The sequence below is a fragment of the Saimiri boliviensis genome, chromosome 1, assembly GCF_048565385.1.
Source record: "Saimiri boliviensis isolate mSaiBol1 chromosome 1, mSaiBol1.pri, whole genome shotgun sequence".
Taxonomy (NCBI): Eukaryota; Metazoa; Chordata; class Mammalia; order Primates; family Cebidae; genus Saimiri; species Saimiri boliviensis.
In genome coordinates this window covers 98,424,305-98,446,443 of record NC_133449.1, presented here as the reverse complement: position 1 = coordinate 98,446,443, position 22,139 = coordinate 98,424,305, and the positions used below count along the sequence as shown (strand labels likewise).

Here is a 22,139-nt window from a genome sequence, read left to right as displayed (position 1 = left end):
ACCCAGGAGGCAGAGGGTGCAGTGAACTGAGATCGTGCCATTGCACTCCAGCCTGGGCAACAAGAGCAAGACTTCAACTCAAAAAAAAAAAAAAAATAGAATTTAGTTTGTCAGGTGCCACACTGGACGGGGCAGATGATATTAACAGAATGTTTCCTGCAAGTTCTATTGCACAGGGCTAGTCTAAGCAGAAATGTCCATGTGATACTGGCAGACATTTGAATCTTTTCTCTTTCCTTGCTAAACATCTTTGGTAAGAGCCACAAAATACCAAACAGCACTGTGGAACAGAGAGGGCAGGCGAGAGGCTGTTGCGGCTGCTGAGCGGTTCCTCAAGTTCACTCTGTCTGTGCCCTACACTGCAGCCAATGTTCTGACACCTCAGCTTGTTAAAGCCCTGGGTCTTACTCTCTTCTGAGTCCCTTTGCTGAGAATTCAAATAAACCTCCACACCCTCTCCCTAGAAAAAGTACACACAGTTCTACACACGATTTCACAGGCTGTGTGGACTACCTTCTTCCCAGAGTCACTCCTGCCACCTGTGGCCCTCAGGCTAGGTACCCTGATCTAGACACTGAAGGGAGACTTGAGGCACACAGTGGTTGAGTGACATGCCCAAGGACACACAGCAACCTGTTGGCAGGCGGAGACCAGGCCTTAGAACTCCCAGTGAGATGTGGGTCTCTAGTTCGACACTACCAAGGATACAACTTTCACCGAACATTTGCCAGACTCTCCAGCTCCCTGGCTTCAAGTCCAAGGGAGGCCCTGACTTACCAGTTACATTCTGGAGGAACCAGCTTGGTCAGCTCTTCCAGAGATTTCTCCGATCTGTACTCCTGGTAGGAAGCACATCAGATGTACTGTTCAGAGGTGAGAACTCCACGAAGCTCCTGCCCTGCCCAGGACCTCAGGAAATACTCACCTGGATGAAGGCCACAGTGACCACGATGAGCACTGCCTAGAGAGCAAACGGAAAAGGGAGTCGGTGCCAGAGGCTCAGTGAGAGAGGGAATGGGGTATGGCAGGCGAGGGGCTTCTCTTTTATGATACATTTTCATTCTTCTTGCAAAATAAGTGCATAGTGCGGAAATTTAGAAAATAAACTAGCCAGAAGAGCAGGGAAAAATTCACACTACATTCTACTACCCAGAGGTGCACATTTTGGAGTTCCCATCTAGATTGTTCTATGTGGACACCCGTAAGGTACTGCATCATATAATATGGACATATTCTTTTATAAACTGCCATTTTCACTGAACATGCTTCAAATGTCCTTCTCCACAGTAGACATGGATCTAACCCCAGCCTTTTTTTTTGAGTTGGAGTCTTGCTCTGTCGCCAGGCTCAAGTGATTCTCCTGCCTCAGCCTCCTAAGTAGCTGTGTGTGCACCACCACACTCAGCAAATTTTTTTTGTATTTTTAGTAGAGACAGGGTTTCACCACGTTGACCAGGATGGTCTTGATCTCCTGACCTTGTGATCTGCCTGCCTCAGCTGCCCAAAGTGCTGGGATTATAGGCATGAGCCACTGTGCCTGGCCTACCCCAGTCTTTTAATTGGAAACAGCAAATTCCATCATGGAGAATGAGTCTGTTTGTATTTTAAAACACCAGCTTGAACAAACAGAAACAAGTGGGCAATGATACCCTTCAAAAGGTGCTCAGTCCGGGTGTGGTGGCTCACACCTATAATCCCAGCTATTTGGGAGGCCCAAGGCAGGCAGATCATCTGAGGTCGAGTTCGAGACCAGCCTGGCCAACACAGGGAAACTCCATCTCTACCAAAAATATAAAAATTAGCTGGGCGTGGTGCCAGGCACCTGTAAACCCAGGTACTCAGGACACTGAGGTGGGAGAATCGCTTGAACTCGGGAAGCAGAGGTTGTAGTGAGCTGAGCTCTGGTAGTGAGCTGTCCAGCCTGGGCAACAAAGCAAGACTCTGTCTCAAAAAAAGAAAGAACAAAAAAGAAAGAAAAAAAGCTACCAGGAGAAGTCAGACATGAAAGGCCATGTATTGTCTAAATCCATTTCTGTGACATATCCAGAATAGGGTGGTTGCCAAAGGCTGGCAGGAGGGCAATAGGAAGTGGCTGCCTGGTGAGTTCAGGGTTTCCTTCAGGGGTGATGAAAATGTTCTGGAACTAGGCAGAGGCGGTGGTTGTACCATGTCATGAATGTACTCAATTCCACTGAACTGTTCACTGTGAAACAGTCAATGTTTTATTATGTGAATTTCATCTAAATAAACAAAACATAGAGTGCCCAGTGGTTATCTCTGGGTAATGGATCAAGGGTTTCATTCTTTGGAAGGCAAACACTCACAACCCAGTGTCTATTTCCCCCCATCCCAGGGTCACGGGAAGGGAATTCCCCGCAGCACTGCTCTAGCAAAGACCCAGAAGCACCTGTGCGTCCACCAAGCAAGCGGGCGCCAGATAAACCAGGGCTCCTCGATACGGGGGTAAAGGAGGATGTGGATTTGCTTTCCTTTCCTTCTTCTGTATGTTCCTTTCCCTTCCCCACCGCCCCACAGCAAACTCCTTTTTTCTTTGTATAATAATCACAAGCAGATACTCGGCAAACCCGTGGCTGCCCGCCCAGGAGCTAAACGCTGTCGGGGAACTCACCGTTGCGATGCTGACAGCGTCCTCGTACTCCCTGGTAAGGACGCTGACCAGGGCAGAGCCCAGCAGCAGCAGGATCAGGGGGTTCTTAAACTGAAGAGGAAATACACGGTGGGGCACATTCTTTAGTCTCAGGAACCGGAATGGGTTTCCTACCGTGTAGAAGCGTGTGTGACGGGGTTCTCAGTTCGAACCCAGGCTCCAGCCCAGGTCAACACCAAGGTGACCAAGGACTGGGGAGACTGCCCCTATGCAATGGTCCTCCTCTGCCTGGAACTCCACCCCAGTGACCCTCCCTGGAGTTGTCGTCACACTGTCCACATCAAGACGTCAGCTTCGCCCCTGCCTTTGAGTTCTTGGGCTCGCCTCTCTACATCTACCTGACACTCCAGGCCAGGACCTTCAGCAAGATGCCAATTCTGGCTCAGCATAGCCAAGGATCCTCTCTCACCACACCAGCTCCCCAAATCCTGAACACCCCAGTCACCAAACTCAGTGCCAACCTGCTTCTGTAACAGCCTCTGCGGATCCAGTGAGGCACCTCCTTAAAACAGCTATTCCCAAAACTTCCTGCTAAGATTTTTACTTTGTTTTATATGTCTGTCCCTTCATTTCGGAGACATCTCATGGTGGTGCATCTTCCAGAGGACTGAAAGAAACATGAACATATAAAACTGGGTTCAGAGGGCAGATCCTAGATCAGGATCAAGAAGAGAGTTAAAATATTAACGGGGCTGGCGCAGAGGCTCACGCTGTAATCCCAGCATATTGGGAAGCTGAAACGGGAGGACCACTTAAGCCCAGGAGTTTGAGTGAGCAAAACTACATCTTTACAAAAAAAAAAAAATGAAAAAATGATAGCCAGGAATGGTAGTGTGCACCTGTGATCCCAGCTATTCAGAAAGCTAAGGCAGGAGGGTCACTGGGGCCTAGGAAGCTGAGACTCCGGTTGGCTGTTTGTGCCACTGCAGTCCTGCTTGGACAGCAAAGTGAAACCCTATTCCAGGAACAATAATAATAAATAATAATAATTGACCAGCTCTGGGAACCTTGATTCCCAGGCTGCCAGGCTCCTGTCCCTTCAGGGCCCCTGCACCCTGCTCTCCAGCAATGCCCTCCACCCACATCCTCACACAGCTTCTCTCCTCACTTCACTCAGGTCTCTGCCAAGATGCCACCTCCTCAGAGCACCAGCCTAGTGCCTCCCTGCCACCCCATCCAGAGCATCCACCCAGCCAACCCGTCCGGAGCCTTAGGCTGTGCTAAGGTGGAATTCCAGCTGGTGAGACTCCTGACACAGAGGAACAGGGCTACCTCAAGAGGTGGTAAGTTCCCTGCTACTGGGGGAAAGATAGGAGAATTGCAACATTTGGCACATGGCAAGAACTCAACACATGTAAGGAATTAGTAAGGGAGTACACACAGAGTCTGTATACTCATCCAGGGTGGAAAACCCAGCCATCGGGAGCTCCAATCCAGTCCTATGAGGATTCACGCAGATACACTGCTGAATCAACAAGGTATAAACTGAATGAGCAGGTCCTCTGCTCTCAAGAAATTTAAGAGATTTGATTTGGGGGAGCACTCTGCCTGGGGGCTGGAAGAGGACCCTCGGTGTGAAGGAAGATGTTCATGGTGGGTTGACAGGGCAGAGGGCAAGGAGGACAATCAGGGGAAGTGGGGGGAGTGGGTCCTAGTGGAAGGGGTGCCAGGGTAGAGTGAAGAGGGCTCCAGCCGCAGAGGGGAGCTCCTCCCTCACAGTCCATGTCTCAGCCTCCTTTCCTGAACCCCAGCTTCCGGGAGCCTCCACTGCCTCTTCTCAGCCTTGCAGTTTTAGGAAGCTTCTGGGCTGCCCAGAGCCACCTGCATACCCCGAAACCTATTTTGGTGCCAAAATGCACCCACGAAGAACATCCACAGAACACTGAGAAGGGAGCCATGATCAGGGAGGGAACCACAAGGTGAGTGGAGACTAAGGATGCTACAGGGAGGACTGTGATTGGTTCCTGAATCGACCAGTTGAGGAAGCTATAAACACAGAGCCAATAGGAAGGCAGCTGAAGCCTGGGGCTGCCCAGGGGCCAGAGAATGAATGAGGGGAGACGTCAGGGATGGGGCCAAGGGCAAGCAAAAGGCTGGAAAAGGGGATCTAGGGCCATCTGATTGCCATCAGACACCTGGAAAATCCCATCTGTTTCCTGGGCCTTTCTGAGCCTGTCCTAGGAAGGTGGCAGGGGGTGCAGACTTGTAGACTGGAACTTGGAGCCATGTCAATTGCACTGTTGTCTTTCCTCTTCCTAGTGGCTTCCAGGCATGTGACTGTGTGCCATTCATTCAGCGCCATGACAGCACTGGAGGCAGCAGCTAGCAAGGGCAGGGGCTCTGGGTGCAGCTCCCTGGCTGCACTTCTCTGCACTGCTCCTCACTGCTATGTGACTTTGGGCTCAGGTTACAGATTCTATAGGACACCCAATTACATCTGAATTTCAGATCAACAAGGAACTTTTTCTTTTTTTTTTTTTTTTTTTTTTTTTGATACGGAGTTTTGCCCTTGTTACCCAGGCTGGAGTGCAATGGCGCGATCTCGGCTCACCGCAACCTCCGCCTCCTGGGTTCAGGCAATTCTCCTGCCTCAGCCTCCTGAGTAGCTGGGATTACAGGCACGTGCCACCATGCCCAGCTAATTTTTTGCACTTTTTTTTTAGTAGAGACGGGGTTTCACCATGTTGACCAGGATGGTCTCGATCTCTCGACCTCGTGATCCGCCCGCCTCGGCCTCCCAAAGTGCTGGGATTACAGGCTTGAGCCACCGCGCCCGGCCGGAACTTTTTCTTCTTAGTATAAGCATGTCCACTGTATTATTTGGGACACACTTATACTAGAAATTGCTTCTTATCTCTCTGAAATTTACTTTGTCGGGCTTTTGTTATTGTTGTTTGAGACATGGTCTCACTCTGTCACCCACGCTGGAGTGCAGTGGTGCAATCTCAGTTCACTGCAGCCTCTGCCTCCCGAGTTCAAATAATCCTCCCACCTCAGCCTCCTGAGTAGCTGAGATTACAGGCATTCACTACCATGCCCAGCTAATTTTTGTATTTTTAGTAGAAACAGCGTTTTGTCATGTTAGCTGGGCTGGTCTTGAACTCCTGGGCTCAAGTGATCCACCTGCCTCAGCCTCCCAAATTGCTTGTATTACAGGCATGAGCAACCACGCCTGGCCTGAAATTCAAATTTAACAGGGAATCCTATATTGTTATTTGCTAAACAAACCTGGCAACTCTGGGGAAATCTTTGAACCTCTGTAATTCTCTTTCCTCATGTGCAAAGCCAGGATTAGGAGGATTAATAAGTGCATGCTTACTTATTCGCCTACTCATTTAGCATGGGGCCTGAAGCCTGCCTGCTATACTGTCTATGAATGTGATCACTGTTTTTTCTGATCATGGCTTCCTGGGGAGTTGGCGATTTGCTCACGGGGGATGCTCATGCTGACTAGGAGCAGCCCGAAAGAGGAGGGACCAGTCCAAAGATGCCTTCAATCAACGCTGCAAGATCTAATGGCCGCCCGACCTTCCCTGGCTTATGCTTATTAATGCAAAGAGTGACACCTCTGATCCTACCTGATCCAGGTATTTCTTCCACACAGGTTCTGTAGTGTCCGCAACAAACTCATTCCAGCCATGGACCAGCCGGCGCTGCGTCACTGAGAACTCCGACAGCCCAGTGTGTAAGTCCACCTAGAGGGAGAGGTGAATCACAAGGTCACTGATGGACCCAGCAAGGAATGAGGCCACAAGGCACAGACTCCCACTCTAGAAGGCAGTGGCTTCCGTGATGGGCGGGGATACGGGCTCATCCACCCAGGTGCTGGGACAGAGAGAGAAGGAAAATGCACAGCCCAATGACCATTATAATCACAGCAGAAAAGATGACCCGTGTCTCAAATTTCGACAAATGGAATTGCAGCGTGGACTTCCTGAAATGCCAAAACTTACACTTTCTTCTTAAAAAAAAAAATGGGTCTGTAGGAAATAAGAATAAATTAAAAGTTCCTCTTCAAAGCTTTTCTTAGTTCATTACGAATAAATAAGTTTATTCAAAGGTTAATTTAAAGCTTTTGCGAATCATCTTTAAGTAGCTGTTAGTCATAATAAAGAAGTGCGTGCATCTGTGTTCTGAGTGCTAACACTTTAACCTAGATATTTGCCCTGGCATGTCTGGACAAGCCCAGGCAAGTCTTAGGTCATAGCTTATTTCCCTTCAAATGTTACTGCTTCTCTGAGAATTCCTCAAGTTACTTTCTCGTTTCCTTTGTTCTCCTCTGCCTTTACTTCTTTAGGAAATTTTCAAGCTTTTAGCCAATCGGGTCAAGCATAGAATGTGAGGTCCAGTTCCGGCCCATGGAAACTGGACACAGCAGGAGGGCGACTGCGTCAGGTTATGAAAGTCATAAACGTCCCTGTCTCCTTTGTTCAGGTGTGCTCTCGTGGCGGGACTGCCGGCGAGCTGCCCCCTTCCTGCAGGAAGTAAGCTAGCCTTGCTGAGCGATCCACTGTCTCGGTGTGGATTCTTCCCGACGTTATAAACCTGTTTCCAACAGGTCTTGGGAATGTAAAATGGCACAGCTGTTACGGAAGACTGTGCGGCAGTTCCTCAAAAAATTAAAAAGGGAGTTATTAGATCTAGCAATTCCATTTTTGGGTATACATCCAAAGGAAATGGAAGTGGGTCTCAAAGAGGTGTTTGTACAACCATGTTCATAGCGCTGTTCACAAAAGCCAAAAAGGGGAAATAACCCACGAATCTGTCAAGGGCTGAATGAATGCGTAAATGTGGTATACATATACAATGAAATATTTCACCTCAGAATGGAAGAAAATGCTGACACAGGCTACAACATGGATACACCTTTAAGTTGAACCTTGAGGTTGAAGTTAAGTGAAATAAACCAGACACAAAAAGACAAGTTCTGCTGATTCCACACACGAGTTACCTAGACTGGTCAAATTGATAGGGACAGAAAGTCGAATGGTGGGTGCCAGAGGCTAGAGGGAGGGGGAACAGTGAAGACAGATTCAGTTTTACGAGATGAAAAGAATTCTGGAGATGCTAACGTACCCCTTAACTTGCTGACTGTGGGTCTTAAGACCCTCCCATGACCAGGTCCCACCCTATAATCTGGGGGAAGGAATGTTGATATCATGAAGCTTCCCTGGAAACCCAAAGACAGACTTCAGTGAGGTTTCATGTAGCTGAACACAGGAGGTTCCTGGAAAGTGGCACCCAGGAAGATGTTTGAATAACCATGTTCGTAGCAGCACTAGCATGGAAGCTCTGCACCCCTTCACCCATTACTTGCCCTATGCATCTCTTCATCTGTATCCTTTGCAATCGCCTTTATAATAAACTGGTAAATATATATATATAAAAAAGAATTCTGGAGGTAGATAATGGTGATGGTTGTACAACAATGTGAACATACTTAATGCAACTACAATGTACACTTCAAAATGGTTAAGGCCAGGCACAGTGGCTCACACCTGTAATCCCAACACTTTAGAAGGCTGATGTGGGAGAATCACTTGAGCCCAAGAGTTCAGAGCTAATCTGGGCAATATAGAGAGACCTTGGCTCTACAAAAAAATTAAAAAATTAGCCCAGAGTGGTGGCAGACTCCTGTAGTCTCGGCTATTCAGGAGGCTGAGGCAGGAGGATTGCTCAATCCCAGGAGGATGAGGCTACAGCAGGCCCAGATTGCAGCAGTTCACTTGATCCTGGGCAACGGAGCAAGACCAAGTCTTGGAAAAAAAAAACGTGGTTAAGATGGTAAATTCTATGTTGTGTATTTACCACAGAGATTTCAAAAAATAGTCCTGCCTTAAGAAATAAGTATTTTTTTTAAAAGATAAACAAAACTGACCAACCTTTAGCCAGACTAAGAAAAAAAGAATATCCAAAAACAAAAACGACAAAGGAGACTTTACAATTCATATCACAGAAAGTCAAAGGACCGTTAGTGGGTACCATGAGCCACTGCATGCCAGTAAGCTGGAAAATATAGAAAAAATGGATAAATTTCTAGACGCACAGACCCTACCAAGATTGAACCAGGAAGAACTCCAAAACCTGAATAGAAGAATAATAAGTAATAAGATTGAAGCCATAATAAAAAGTCTTCCAGTTAGGAAAACTGGAAGGACCCAACAAGTTCACTGCTGAATTCCATGAAACATTTAAAGAACTGATGCCAATCCTACTCAAATTATTCCAGAAAATAAAGGAGTAGGGAATACTTTCATTCTACGAGGCCACTACCACCTTGATACAAAAACCAGACAAAGACACATTTAAAAAAGAAGACTACTGGCCAACATCACTGATTACTATTGATACAAAAATCCTCAGCAAGATGCAAGCAAACCAAATGCAATAACACATTAGAAAGAAAGTTCATCATGACCAAGCGGGACTTAGCCCAAGGATGCAAGGATGGTTCACCACACACGAATCCATTAATGTGACACGTCATATCAACAGAATGAAGGGTAAAAACTATATGATCATTTCAATTAGTGCTGAAAAAATGTCACAATGCCGGGCGCGGTGGCTCAAGCCTGTAATCCCAGCACTTTGGGAGGCCGAGGTGGGTGGATCACGAGGTCGAGAGATCGAGACCATCCTGGTCAACATGGTGAAACCCCGTCTCTACTAAAAATACAAAAAATTAGCTGGGCATGGTGGCGCGTGCCTGTAATCCCAGCTACTCAGGAGGCTGAGGCAGGAGAATTGCTTAAACCCAGGAGGCGGAGGTTGCGGTGAGCCGAGATCGCGCCACTGCACTCCAGCCTGGGTAACAAGAGCGAAACTCCGTCTCAAAAAAAAAAAAAAAAAAAAAAAAGTCACAAAATTCAACATCTCTTCATAAGAAGCCCTAAAAAAAACTGGGGATAGAAGGAATATATCTCAACATAATAAAAGCAATATATGACAAACCCAGAGCTAGTATCATAGTGAATGAGAAAAAAACTGAAAGTCTTTTCTGTAGGATACCCACTTTTACCACCGTTATTCAACAAAGTATGTAAGTTCTAGCTAGAGCAATCAGACAAGAGTGAAAAAAAAAAGGGGGGGGGCATCCAAATTGAAAAGGAGGTCAAATGATTCTTGTTTTCAGATGATATGGTCTTACGTTTGAAATAAACCTAAAGATTCCGCCTAAAGCTATTAGAACTCATAAACACAATCAGTAAACCTGGAGGATACAAACTCAAGATACAAAGGTCAGTAGCATTGCTATATGCTAAGCGCAAGCAATGTGAAAAAGAAATCAGTTAAGTAATCCCATTTACAACAGCTGCAAATTAAATATCTAGGAATTAAAGAAGTAAAAAAATCTCTACAATGAAAACTATAGAAGACTGATGCAAGAAACTGAAGACACAGAAAAATGGAAAGCTATTCCATGTTGGAAGAATCAATAGTTAAAATGTCCAAACTACCCAAAGCAATCTACAGCTTTAACAGAATCCCTATCAGAATATCAAAACACAATCCCTATCAAAATCTCCCATTTTTAATTATATTTTAAGTTCTGGGGTACATGTGCAGAGTGTGCAGGTTTGTTACATAGGTATACACATGTCATGGTGGTTTGCTGCATCCATCCCCCTGTCATCTACATTAGGTATTTCTCCTAATGCTATTCCTCCCTGATCCCCCCCCCAACCCCCTACTATCCCTCCCCTAGCCCTTCCACCCCCCAACAGGCCCTGGTGTGTGATATTCCCCTCCCTGTGTTCATGTGTTCTAATTGTTCAATACCCACTTATTAGTGAATACAGGCAACATTCTTTATAGAAATAGAAAAAAAATTTCAATTTATATGGAATCACAAAAGACCCAGAATAGCCAAAGTTATATTAAGGAAAAAGAACAACACTGGAGGAATATTATCTAACTTTAAATTATACAACAGAGCTTTAGTAACTGAAACGGCATGGTACTGGCATGAAAACAGATACAGAGATCAGTGAAACAGAAGAGAGAATGCAGATATAAATCCATACATCTGCAGCGACAAAGGTGCCAAGAACATCCACCGGGGAAAGGGCAGTCTCTTTAATAAATGGCATTGGGAAAACTGAATATCCACATGAAGGAGACTGAAATTTGATAGGGGTCGGATAAAATTTGAGGTGACTACTATCTCTCATTATCAACAAATATCAAATCAAAATGGATTAAAGATGAGGTGGAGAGATTACCTGAGGTCAGGAGTTCGAAACCAGTCTGGCCAAACAAGGCAAAACCCCATCTCTACTAAAAATACAAAAATTATTTGGATGTGGTGGTGCATATCTGTAATCCAAGCTACTACAGGAGGCTGAGGCAGGAGAATTGCTTGATCCAGGAAGTGGAAATTCCAGCTACTACGGAAGGCTGAGGTGGGAGAATCGCTTGAACCCAGGAGGCGGAGGTTGCAGTGAGCCGAGATTGCACCACCAAACTCCCACACTCCACCCTGGGTGACAGAGTGAGACTCCATCTAAAAAAAAAAAAAAAAAAAAGACTTACATCTAAGATCACGGACTATGAAACTACCAAAAGAACACTGGGGAAACTCTCCAGGACATTGAATTGGGCAAAGATGTATTGAGTAATATAAGCACAGGCAGCCACAGCAAAAATGGACAAATGGGATCACTTCAGGTTAAAAAGCTTCTGCACCACAAAGGAAATCATCAACGACGTGAAGAGACAACCCACAGAATGGGAGAAAATATTCGTAAACTACCCATCTGACCTGGGATTAATAACCTGAATATGTAAGGAGCTCAAACAACTCTACAGGACAAAAATCTAATGATCTGCTTTTGAAATGGGCAGACATCTGGACAGACATTTCTCAAAAGAAGACATACGAATGGCAAACAGGTACATGAAAAGGTGCTCACTGATCATCAGAGAAATGCAAATCACAAATCCTGGATGTGGACAAGAGGGAACCCTTGTAGACTGCTGATGGTAATGTTAACTAGTACAACAACCCTAATGAATAGTTTGGAGGGTTCCTAAAGAAACTAAAAATACAGCTATCATATGGTCCACAATCCCACTCCTAGGCACACAACCAAGAGAAAGGAAATGAGAATACTGACGGGACAGCTACACTCCCATGTTTACTGCAGTACTATTCACAATAGCCAAAGTGTGGAAGCAGCCTACGTGCCCATGAATAGATAAATGAATAAAGAAAATGTGGTGGATATACACAATGGAGTACTATGCACCAATAAAAAAGAATAAGATCCTGTCATTTGCCACGACATGAATGGAACCGAAGGTCATCAAATTAAATGAAATAACATAGTGACCTCTGGGCGCAGAAAGACAAACTTTGCAGGTTCTCACTGATTTGTGGGAACTAAAAATTAAAACAGTTGAACTCATGGAGATAGTTGGATGGTTACCAGAGCCTGGTAATGGCAGGTGGGAGAAAGTGGAGAGGGTTAATGGGTACAAAACTATAGTTAGAAAGAATAAATAAGACCTAGTATTTGCTGGCACAGTAGGGTGACTGTTGCTAAAAATAATTGTACATTTAAAAATAACTAAGAGTATAACTGGATTGCTTGTAACACAAAGGATAAATGCTTGAGAGGACAGGTACCCCATCTACCCTGACATGATTATCACACATTGCATGCCTGTGTTAAAGTATCTCTGGAACCCATGTATATACACGCCTTCTATGTACCCATAAAAATCAAAAAGAAAAACGAAACAGTAGCTAACACAATTATACTGTGCTCAACACCATTCAAGCTCTTTCCTTTTTTTTTTTTTTTGGAGACGGAGTTTTGCTCTCGTTGCCAGGCATGAGTGCGATGGCATGACCTCGGCTCACTGCAACCTCTGCCCCCTGTGTTCAAGCGATTCTCCTGCCTCAGCTTCCCCAGTAGCTGGGCTTACAGTCATGCACCACCACACCCAGCTAATTTTCTGTTTTTAGTAGAGATGGCTTCTCCATATTGGTCAGGCTGGTTTCAAACTCCTGACCTCAGGTGATCCGCCCACCTCAGCCTCCCAAAGTGCTGGGATGACAGGCGTGAGCCACCGCGCCCAGCCTCTCAAGCTCTTTCTGTAAACAAATTCATTAAACACAGCTAATTTAAAAATCAGTAATAATGGAAGAGTTTGTTGTTCTGGTCACAACAAAGGTGTTCTTGTTTTTGAAAAGGCACTAACAAGAAGGCAGCACTCACTGGTAGAGGTAATAGGGAAAACAATCGATTTCTAAATTCTTTTGAATAGTGAAAGAAAATTTAGCTCATTTTCTAGGTAGGGCTAATGTCTAGGCAGAGAAGAAATATTTCCTCCCCCTCTTCAAATACTAATAAACAGGGCTTGAATTTAAACAGGCTTGAGTTATTCTCAAGAAAAGATGCATGAAATGTTAGCTTCCAACATCCTGAAATTGCAGCAAGCCCTTTTACTAGGGGAGTTTATTTACTCTCCCAAAGTGTAGTGGTTAGGAGTATTCATGCGTGCGCACGCGCGCACACACACACACACGTGTGCACATGCACACACACTCTGTGCGATGCAAATGTTTCTTGTCACTTGAGAAACTTGGGAGAACTTGGTTTCAGTACCTGGCAACTCCACGGATTACAAAAGACGATGGGTGGGAATACGGGATGACTAAATTTGGCTTTGATGGGCAACACCCACACTCCATGCTGGGCTGTGCTACTTTCTGCGTCTCAGCTTCATCATCCATGCCTTCATGTTTTTGCCAATAGCATGAGGATTAAGAGAAGCAGTGTACACAGGGTGCCTGAAAGGATGCCCATCTTCCAGTAGGGGCCTGGTGAGAATTAGCTCTACTGACAAGTACTGATATTCTGCCCCTGGAATCCCAACTGTTCAACATCGACAATCTTTTTCAACATGGATGATAAAATTGTATGATAACATGGAATTTCAGAGCACTGTTCAGGGCTCTGTGTTGTCTTCTTTTAAACATAATTAGCACCAGATGCAAATTCAATTCTTACGCAAAACATGTTGGCCAAATCCTCTTTGTGGCATTTGCACGCTTCCTTGGGAGGCAGGGCTGTCACCTTCTTCTCTTTTTCGATGGCTTTCAGCTCATTCTGTTCATCAATCTGTGAAAAAACAGGGTTGCTGTTTAGCAAATTGAACTTTCGTACTGATGCGTTGATTTATTTTTTTCTTTAATTTAATATTTTTGAGATGGAGTCTTGCTCTGTTACCCAGGCTGGAGTGCAGTGGTGTGATCTCAGCTCACTGGAACCTCTGCTTCCTGGGTTCAAGCAATTCTCCTGCCTCAGTCTCCCAAGTAGCTGGGATTATAGGTACGTGTCACCACACCCAGCTAATTTTTCCGTATTTTTAGTAGAAACAAGGTTTTACCATGTTGGCCAACTAGGATAGTCTCAAAACTCCTGACCTCAGGTTATTTGCTTGCCTCGGCCTCCCAAAGTGCTAGGGGTACAGGTGTGAGCCACTGCGCCCATCCAGACGCGTTTTTTTGAAAGTATAATATACACACAAAAAGTATACATATGTGTACAACTCACAAACTAACCCTTACAACCAGCCTCCAAATTAAGAAACAGATATGACTGGACCCAGATGCTCCCTAGGGTTACCTACCAATCTGAAAGGTAACTGCTCTCATGGTTTCTATCCTCATAGACTAGGTCTGAACTTTATGGAAATGGTAACATGCACTATACACTCATACATGCTTTCTTGTCTGATTTCTTTTACTCAACACTGTTAGTGGATTGCATACAAGATGTTGCATGTAGCAACGGTTTGCTAATTTCCACAGCAGCTTAGTATTCCACTGTATGAGTATATCACAATTTATTTGTTCTCCCGTTGATAAACATTTGGGTTCCAGTTGTTAGTTGTTGGCTGATACTGATGCATTTATTTTTAAGCAAGCTTTTTTGTTGTTCTTGTCACCCAGGCTAGAGTACAGTGATGCAATCATAGCTTGCTGCAACCTCAGCCTCCCAGGCTCAGGGAATCCTCCTGCTTTACCCACGTGAATAGCTGAGACCACAGGTGTATGCTATCATACCTGGCTAATTTTTTAATTTCTTTGTAGAAATTAAATTTCTTTGTAGAGATAGGGTCTCCCTATGTTGCCCGGGCTAAGCGAACTTATTTAACAGAACTGAAACTTGAAAGTGGACAGAGCAGGGCAACAATATACATATTTAGAATCCTGAACCTTGAACTTCTGGGATTCTCCATCAAGTTTGCACCATATTGTAGAGAGAGCCTCCTGCTCGTGATAGGTGGTATCGCAACCTGGCTCTATGGGACATTTTAAATAACCCTAGAAAGGGGAGGGGAAACACAGCCAAGTCCCAGGAGCCCCAGCACTCTGTGTTGAGACCCATGGGACTGGAAAGAAGCCATGTGAAACACTTGGAGGCTTTGGGAGGCTTTGCTAACACAAACGAGACCTGAGAATCAGGAAAGCACGAGATATTTTTCCAATATCATTCCTAGTATCCTGCTACCCAGGATGTGATAATCATCTTTTCCTTTTCCACCAGGTTACTGGAAACTGGGAAGAAGGAAGCAGGAGAGGTGCTAACTAACTTCTTCCTTTAGCTGTAATAGAGATTGCAAATCTCTCTGTTCCTTCTTGCCAGCGTCCTAAACTGTCTCCTCCCAAATGCTTGTTTGCTTAGAAAAGCTCTGCCAGCCACCTCCGTTTCCGGGTGCTTCTCACTCATGTCCAGTGCCCAGGAGCACAGCAGCAATTACACAGATCTTTCAGCAAGCGTAGCTGTCCTTTGACAGCCTTCCTTAAGTCAACATTGCGTTCTTTGCAGAGGTACTTCAAAGAAAAATGTGCATTATGCAGTAAGACATTTCCCCTCCCCCATTCTAAAGATCTGGCTCTGCTATGCCAAAGAAAGCGCTTGATTCTTGCTCACATCACAGGTGGAGGCAGGCTGGGGGCTTGCCACTCTCCCCATCCCCCACACTCCCTCAACTGCCTGGGTCTTGCCATTTCTCACCACTACACTGAATTCACTTTTCCTTTTTTTTTTTTTTGAGATGGAGTCTTGCTCTGTTGTCCGGGCTGGAGTGCAGGGGTGTGATCTCGGCTCACTACAACATCCTCCTCCCAGGTTCAAGCAATTTTCCTGGCTCAGCCTCTCCAGTAGCTGGGACTACAGTCGCACACCACCACGCCCAGCTAATTTGTTTTTGTATTTTTAGTAGAGACGGGGTTTCACCATGTTGGCCAGGCTGGTCTTGAACTCCTTACCTCAAGTGATCTGTCCACCTCAGGCTGCGAAAGTGCTGGGATTAGAGGTGCAAGCCACTGCACCTGGCTCGAAACTCATAAATCCCATCACACACACATATATCTCATGCTTGAAAACACTTGCTTAGATTCCAGGGCTCTTAGGACAAGAGCCAGCCGAGACCCCACACATGCTACAACATGGATGAACCTTAAAGGTTTTGTGCCTGGATTCCACTTACAGGAAGTCCCTAAAATAGTCTAACTCATAGAGACAGAAAGGGGAGCAGAGGTTACCAGGAGTTGGGGAGTTCATGTTTAATGACTATGGAGTCTCTTTGGGAAAGATAAAAGAGTTTTGGAGGTGAATGTTGGTGACGGTTACACAACAATGGGAATATACTTAATGCCAGTGAACCATGCCCTTAAAAATGGTTAAAATGGTGAAATTTATGTTCTGTATATTTTGTCACGATAAAAATCCAGAAGGAAAGGGCCTTATATGGTGGCTCCTGCCTGTAATCTCAGCACTTTGGGAGGCCAAGGCAGGCGAATTATCTAAGGTCAGGAGTTTTAGACCAGCCTGGCCAACATGGCAAAACCCCATCATTACCAAAAATACAAAAATAAGCCAGGCATGGTGGCGGGTGCCTATAATCTCAGCTACTTGGGAGGCTGAGTCAGGGAAAGTTGCGTGAACTCGGAAGGCAGACGTTGCAATGAGCCAAGATCAAGCCACTGCACTCCAGCCTGGACAACTGAGTGAGACTCTGTCTCAAAAAAGAAAGAAATCCAGAAGAAAAGGATCAAAGGCACCCAAACCCCTGCCTTTGAGGGCAGGACTAGCAAGAGCACCAACCTTTCTCAGGTGCTCCGGACATCTGAAGGCCTCGGGTTTTCTGCCCACAAGTCCCTGGAGAATGAGCCAGGTGGATTGAGGAGGGCATGGGGTGGTAGGGTGTCGTGCCATGGTGACACTGGAGGGGAAGGGGGTTGGCTGCAGAGACCTACCTCACTCCCCCGTGTTTTGTGACTGAGGGGACAGAGTCCAAAGCCCAAAGGGGAGAGGACCCAGCCTCCAACTTCTCTCTGTGAGTAAAAGCCACCTACATACTCCTAGCTCCGTAACAAAGGGTACTGGAAACAGGGACTCTGCTCACAGCAGCACAGTTCACGAGACCCAAAAGTCAGACACTGCCCAATGCCCATCTACCTCCACAGATGACAGAGAGGCAAAATGTGGTCCATCCAGGCAGCAGAGCATCAACTCAGCTTTGAACAGCCATACAATACCAACGCATGCGGATGCTGTTAACTGTGGCCTCTGCAAAACCATTCATTGAAAGCCTACCACCTGATACACCACAATGTGACTTTATCCAGATGGGGTCTTTACAGAAATGGCCAAGGTCAGATGAGGTCAAATACGAGCAATGTTCTTGCAAGAGGGAGAAATTTGCACAAAGGCAAACATGCACACAGGGAACTCCACAGGGAGACACAGGAGGCAGCCTGTGATGATGGAGGCAGAGGCTGGAGTGATGTGTCCATAGGTCAGCTAACGCTGTGGACTCCTGGTCATGCTGGAAGCTGTAAGAGAAGTGTGGAACAGGCTCTCCCCGGGAGCCTCCAGAGGGAGCACAGCCCTGCTAACTCCATGAGTCTTGACCTCCAGCTTCTAGCACTGTGATACAATACATCTACATTTAAGCCTCCACATTTTTGTACTCTGTGATAGCAGCCATGGGAAACTCACACTTGCCACAACTTGGATGAACCTGGAAGATATCACGCTAAAGAGAAGAAGCCAGACACAAAAGGCCACACGGTATGTGATTCCACTCACTGGAGATGCCCAGAACGGGCAAAGTCACAGGAGCAGAGAGCAGACTGCGAGTTGCTAGGGACTGGGAAAGGCGGAATGGGGACAGACTGCTAATGGGCACAGGGTTTCTTTCCAGTGTTTCAGAACTGAATAGAAGTGGTGGTCACATGACTTTGTGACTGTACTAGATACCATGACATTGTTTACTGTGAGCTTGTTGATTTTGTTATGTGAATTTCACCTCAATAAAATAAGAATTTTGTTGTTTTTCAGGCAGGGTCTTGCTCTGTGGTTCAGGCTGGAGTGCAATGGCACAATCTCGGCTCACTGCAACCTCCGCCTCCCAGGCTCAAGCAATTTGATTCTCCCACGTCAGCCTCCCAAGAAGCTAGGAATACAGGTGTGTGCCATCACATCAGGCTAATTTTTTTTTTTTTTTTTTTTTTTGTATTTGTAATTGAGACAGGGTTTTGCCATGTTGCGCAGTCTGGTCTTGAACCCCTGGATTCAAGTGATCCACCTGCCTTGGCCCCACACAGTACTTTGATTACTGGCATAAACCACCATGCCCGGTCTATCTTTTTTTGTTAAAGCCATTTACAAGCTACAGGCAGGGTCTCCCTCCACCACCTGGAAACTGTTCTTCTGACTCTCCTGGGTCCCGCCTGTGTTGGGCACAGCACCCTCCACCCCCACTCCCCCCACCCATGGGCTCTCATACACTGGCCTCCCATCCTCCATCCTTGTCCTCCCCACGCTGGCTCCTCCCATAAACATTTGAGCCTGGGTTTCCACCCTAAACATAACCTCTTTTCTGGGACTTGCATCGGAAAGACACCTGCTCCTTCCTCATGTGCCAACATTGAGCTTTTAGAAGGAGTGTCTACACTCACTATCTCTACTTTTTCATTTCCCATCCACGTCTCAACCCACTTCAGCCAGGTCTCCAGGTCACGCTGGTGTTTCAAGGCCACCAGGACACAGCCCTGGACCCAAAACGTTGTCGGCAAGAGCTCACTCTGCCTCCCTCCCCTCCCGTGATTCTCAGAAAACAGAGCCCCTGGGTTGGTGACTGAGCTCGTGGCCACTGCCACTTCTCGCCCTGCATTTAGGGGACTGCTGCCTGGGAGGCTCACCTGGGCACCTCCCTCATCTCCTTAAGAACGCACAGGGCCAGGGGGCCGAATCTGCCTCTGGTTGATTCCAATCACACAGCTCCATAATCAAATGGCACTTAATGTATTCACCTTCACTGGAAACAGGATCACCCACTCTGTTTCCAGAAACTGCAGGCTCTGGTACGGCCCCCATCCCTGTAACCACCCTCAACACACACTCACTTTTTCTCTCCAAATGGGCCCATGCCTGCTTCTGATCAGCACGCGGCCATGACCCAGAATGGCCCACCTTAAAGCCAGTGCACTTAACAACTGGAAACAAAGTCAGGGTAAATCCGTGGGGAAGGCTGATCAACCGTGCCACACCTACATGGCTGGGCAGCCAAAAACATCGTCTGAGTTGCACCAAGCCTCCAGTCTAGGCTCCCCCCACCAGTTTACAAGAAATACTGAAGATAACAGACACACTGAATGACACCACAGGGACACGATCACTGGACTGTGGGAACTGCAGGACACACAGCCCAGCCTCCCCAGCATGTAAATTACCACAAACACACAAGGATGGGCTGGGCGCGGTGGCTCACGCTTGTAATCCCAGCACTTTAGGAGGCCAAGGCAGGTGGATCACCTGAGGTCAGGAGTTCAAGACCAACCTGGCCAACATGGTGGAACCGCGTCTCTACTATGAATACAAGAATTAGCTGGGCGTGCTGAGAGACGCCTGTAATCCCAGCTAATCAGGAGGCTGAGGTGGAAGAATCACTTGCATCCAGGAGGCGGAGGTTGCAGTGAGCCAAGATGGCGCCACTGCCCTCCAGCCTGGGTGACAAGAGCAAAACTCCATCTCAAAACAAAACAGAACAAAAACACAAGGATGAAAGCTCCAGATGCAGACAAACATCAGAGACCCCAGCCAAGCACAGGCTGGGGACCTGACTTGAGCCCTGATTTGAATAAACCACCGTGAAGCCATGTGTAGGAGTCCACGAAGGAAGCCTGAACGTTGGCCAATATCTGATTTTTCTATAATGTTAATATTTTGCGATATGATCATAATTGTGATATTTTAAAAAGTGCTCATCTTTAGCCATACATGTGCAGAAATATTTATAGATGAAATGCTAGGAAGCCTGAGATTGGCGTCAAAACAATCTGGGGTGGAGAGGAATCAAGATGGGCTCTCCTCATGAGCATTGAAAACTAGAGTCATGTGGGCTCATTCCATTATTCTATTTTTGCATATGATTGGAATTCTCCAACACAAAATACAAAAGTAAATAGTCTAAAATTAAAGAGAAAAGAGGTGTTATAGGATTTGACCTAAGGAGACGTCACTGATACGTTATCAAATAAAAAATAATACCTTGCTAGACAGTCCTCATAGTATAATCCTAGTTTTCTTCAAAAAAAAAAAAAAAAAAAAAAAAGAGAGAGAGAGAGAAAGGAAAGATAAAGGAAGGAAGAAAGAGAGGAAAGAAAGTAAAATTAGGGAGGAAGGTAGGGAGGAAGCCAGGAGGCACTCACATGAAAGAAACTGAAAACAATTTCAACTAAACTTTGTGTGTGAGTTTCCCACGGAGGCTCGGTTTCTGGGGCCTTCACAAAGTACCAGCACAAACTGAGGGGCTTACAACAACCGAAATTTATTTTCTCAGTCTGGAAGCTAGAACTCTGAAATCAAGGTGTGGGCAGGGCCATGCTCCCTCTGAGCCCCGCAGGCGAGACCTCTCCTTCCTCTTCCAGTTTCTGGCAGCGGCCGTCAATCTCTGGTGTTCCTGGCACATGCATGTATCACACCAGTCGCTGCCTCCTCAAGCACATGGCTGTATTCCCAAGCCTCCCTGTCTGCTCTTCCTACAGAGACCCCAGTCATTGGATTAGGGTCCACGCGAATCCAATGTGACCTCATTTTGACTTGACTGCATGGATGGAGACCCTGTTTCCAAATAAGGTTGCATTCACAGGTACCAGCGGTTAGGGCTTCAGCACGTTTTGGGGAGGACATGGCTTGACCATCACGGCACGTACATGTGTCCATGGAGGATGGGAGAGATGGCGGTGGCTGTCCCAGGGCTGTGGGGCTAAAGGGTCCAAGGCTGTAGCCTCCTGTTATTTTGCAGAAATCAGTCCACTGTGAATCTCAACATGTCCCTTTTGCAGTGAGAGTGGCGCATCCTGGTAAAGGTCAGAAAGCATCCCTAATTCTCCCTCTCCGTTACACCCGATTTGGGCAGAGCCAAACCTTCCCTTTTCTCTCTCTCTCTCTTTTTTTTTTTTTTTTTTTTTTTGAGACTAAGTCTCACTCTGTTACCCAGGCTGGAGTGCAGCTGTGTGATCTCAGCTCACTGCAACCTCCGCCCCTTAGGTTCAAGCCATTCTCCTGCCTCGGCCACCTGAGTAGCTGGTATTACAGTCATGTACCACCACACCCGGCTAATTTTGTATTTTTAGTAGAGATGTGGTTTCACCATGTTGGCCAGGCTGGTGTCAAACTCCTGACTTCAGGTGATCTGCCCACCTCAGCCTCCCAAAGTGCTGGGATCACAGGTGTGAGCCACCGCGCCTGGCCCCCTTCTCTTTTGTGTTTCTCTTTTTTAAAGCTTTTAATAAGATGAAATCCACATAACAAAAAATTAGCTGTCTTAGAGCATACACAGTGCAGTGCATTTAGTACCTTTGCAATGCTGTGCGAGCACCACGTGGCACTCATCCACAAACACTTCACCAACCCCAGAGGAAATCCTGTGCCCAGGAAGCAGGCACTCCGCGCGCCCTTTGCAGCCCCTGGAATGACTCATCTGCTTCCTGTCTCTGGATGTCATGGTCCTGCCTACTTCACATCCATCTTCTATGTCTGTGCCGCCTTTGGGACCCCCACAAGATGTTATTTGCCTGCTGCAGACAGAGCCACATGGGTGATGGTGAGTGGGGCTCCCTAGCCCCAAGGACATGTTCTAGAATCTCCTGAGAGAAGCTGCAGCAAACAGCGCCGCTCAGGACGGATGTTTAACTTACCAGAGGCTCCCAAGGGGACCACGAAGGGCACATATGGCCCTTGCTGAAAGGTGTTTTGGCAGGAAAAGTGAGCCGTGAGCTCACTCCAGAGCACGGGAGCCAGCAGCACCTCCAGGCCAACAGCCTCCCTCAGCCCAGCCCCGCCACAGCATGCTCCTGTCCAGCCCTGGGATTCTGTTCATTTTGAACTTGGACCTCATTAGACCCTAATGATCTTCCCCGTTAGAGGGCTTATGCAGACATGCG

General features: G+C 46.5%; 2 protein-coding genes across 7 annotated transcripts in view; both read right to left on the bottom strand.

The window, feature by feature from the left end:
• The window catches only part of ATP2C2 (ATPase secretory pathway Ca2+ transporting 2), a 132,699-nt gene that overhangs the window by 54,512 nt on the left and 56,048 nt on the right, over nt 1-22,139 (bottom strand). For all 6 annotated transcript variants that reach the window (XM_074400731.1, XM_074400724.1, XM_074400711.1 and 3 more), the window contains exons 2-6: nt 13,687-13,797; nt 6,247-6,363; nt 2,630-2,719; nt 926-961; nt 778-839 (exon numbers count right to left, since the gene is read on the bottom strand). In XM_074400731.1, coding sequence (XP_074256832.1) covers nt 778-839; nt 926-961; nt 2,630-2,719; nt 6,247-6,363; nt 13,687-13,695 — 314 coding nt within the window. In that variant the 5' untranslated portion in view covers nt 13,696-13,797. The remainder of the gene's footprint in view (nt 1-777; nt 840-925; nt 962-2,629; nt 2,720-6,246; nt 6,364-13,686; nt 13,798-22,139) is intronic.
• The window catches only part of WFDC1 (WAP four-disulfide core domain 1), a 105,519-nt gene continuing 97,092 nt past the window's right edge, over nt 13,713-22,139 (bottom strand). The window contains exon 8 of the mRNA XM_074400800.1: nt 13,713-13,797. The gene's annotated coding sequence lies outside the window, so the exon portion shown is untranslated. The remainder of the gene's footprint in view (nt 13,798-22,139) is intronic.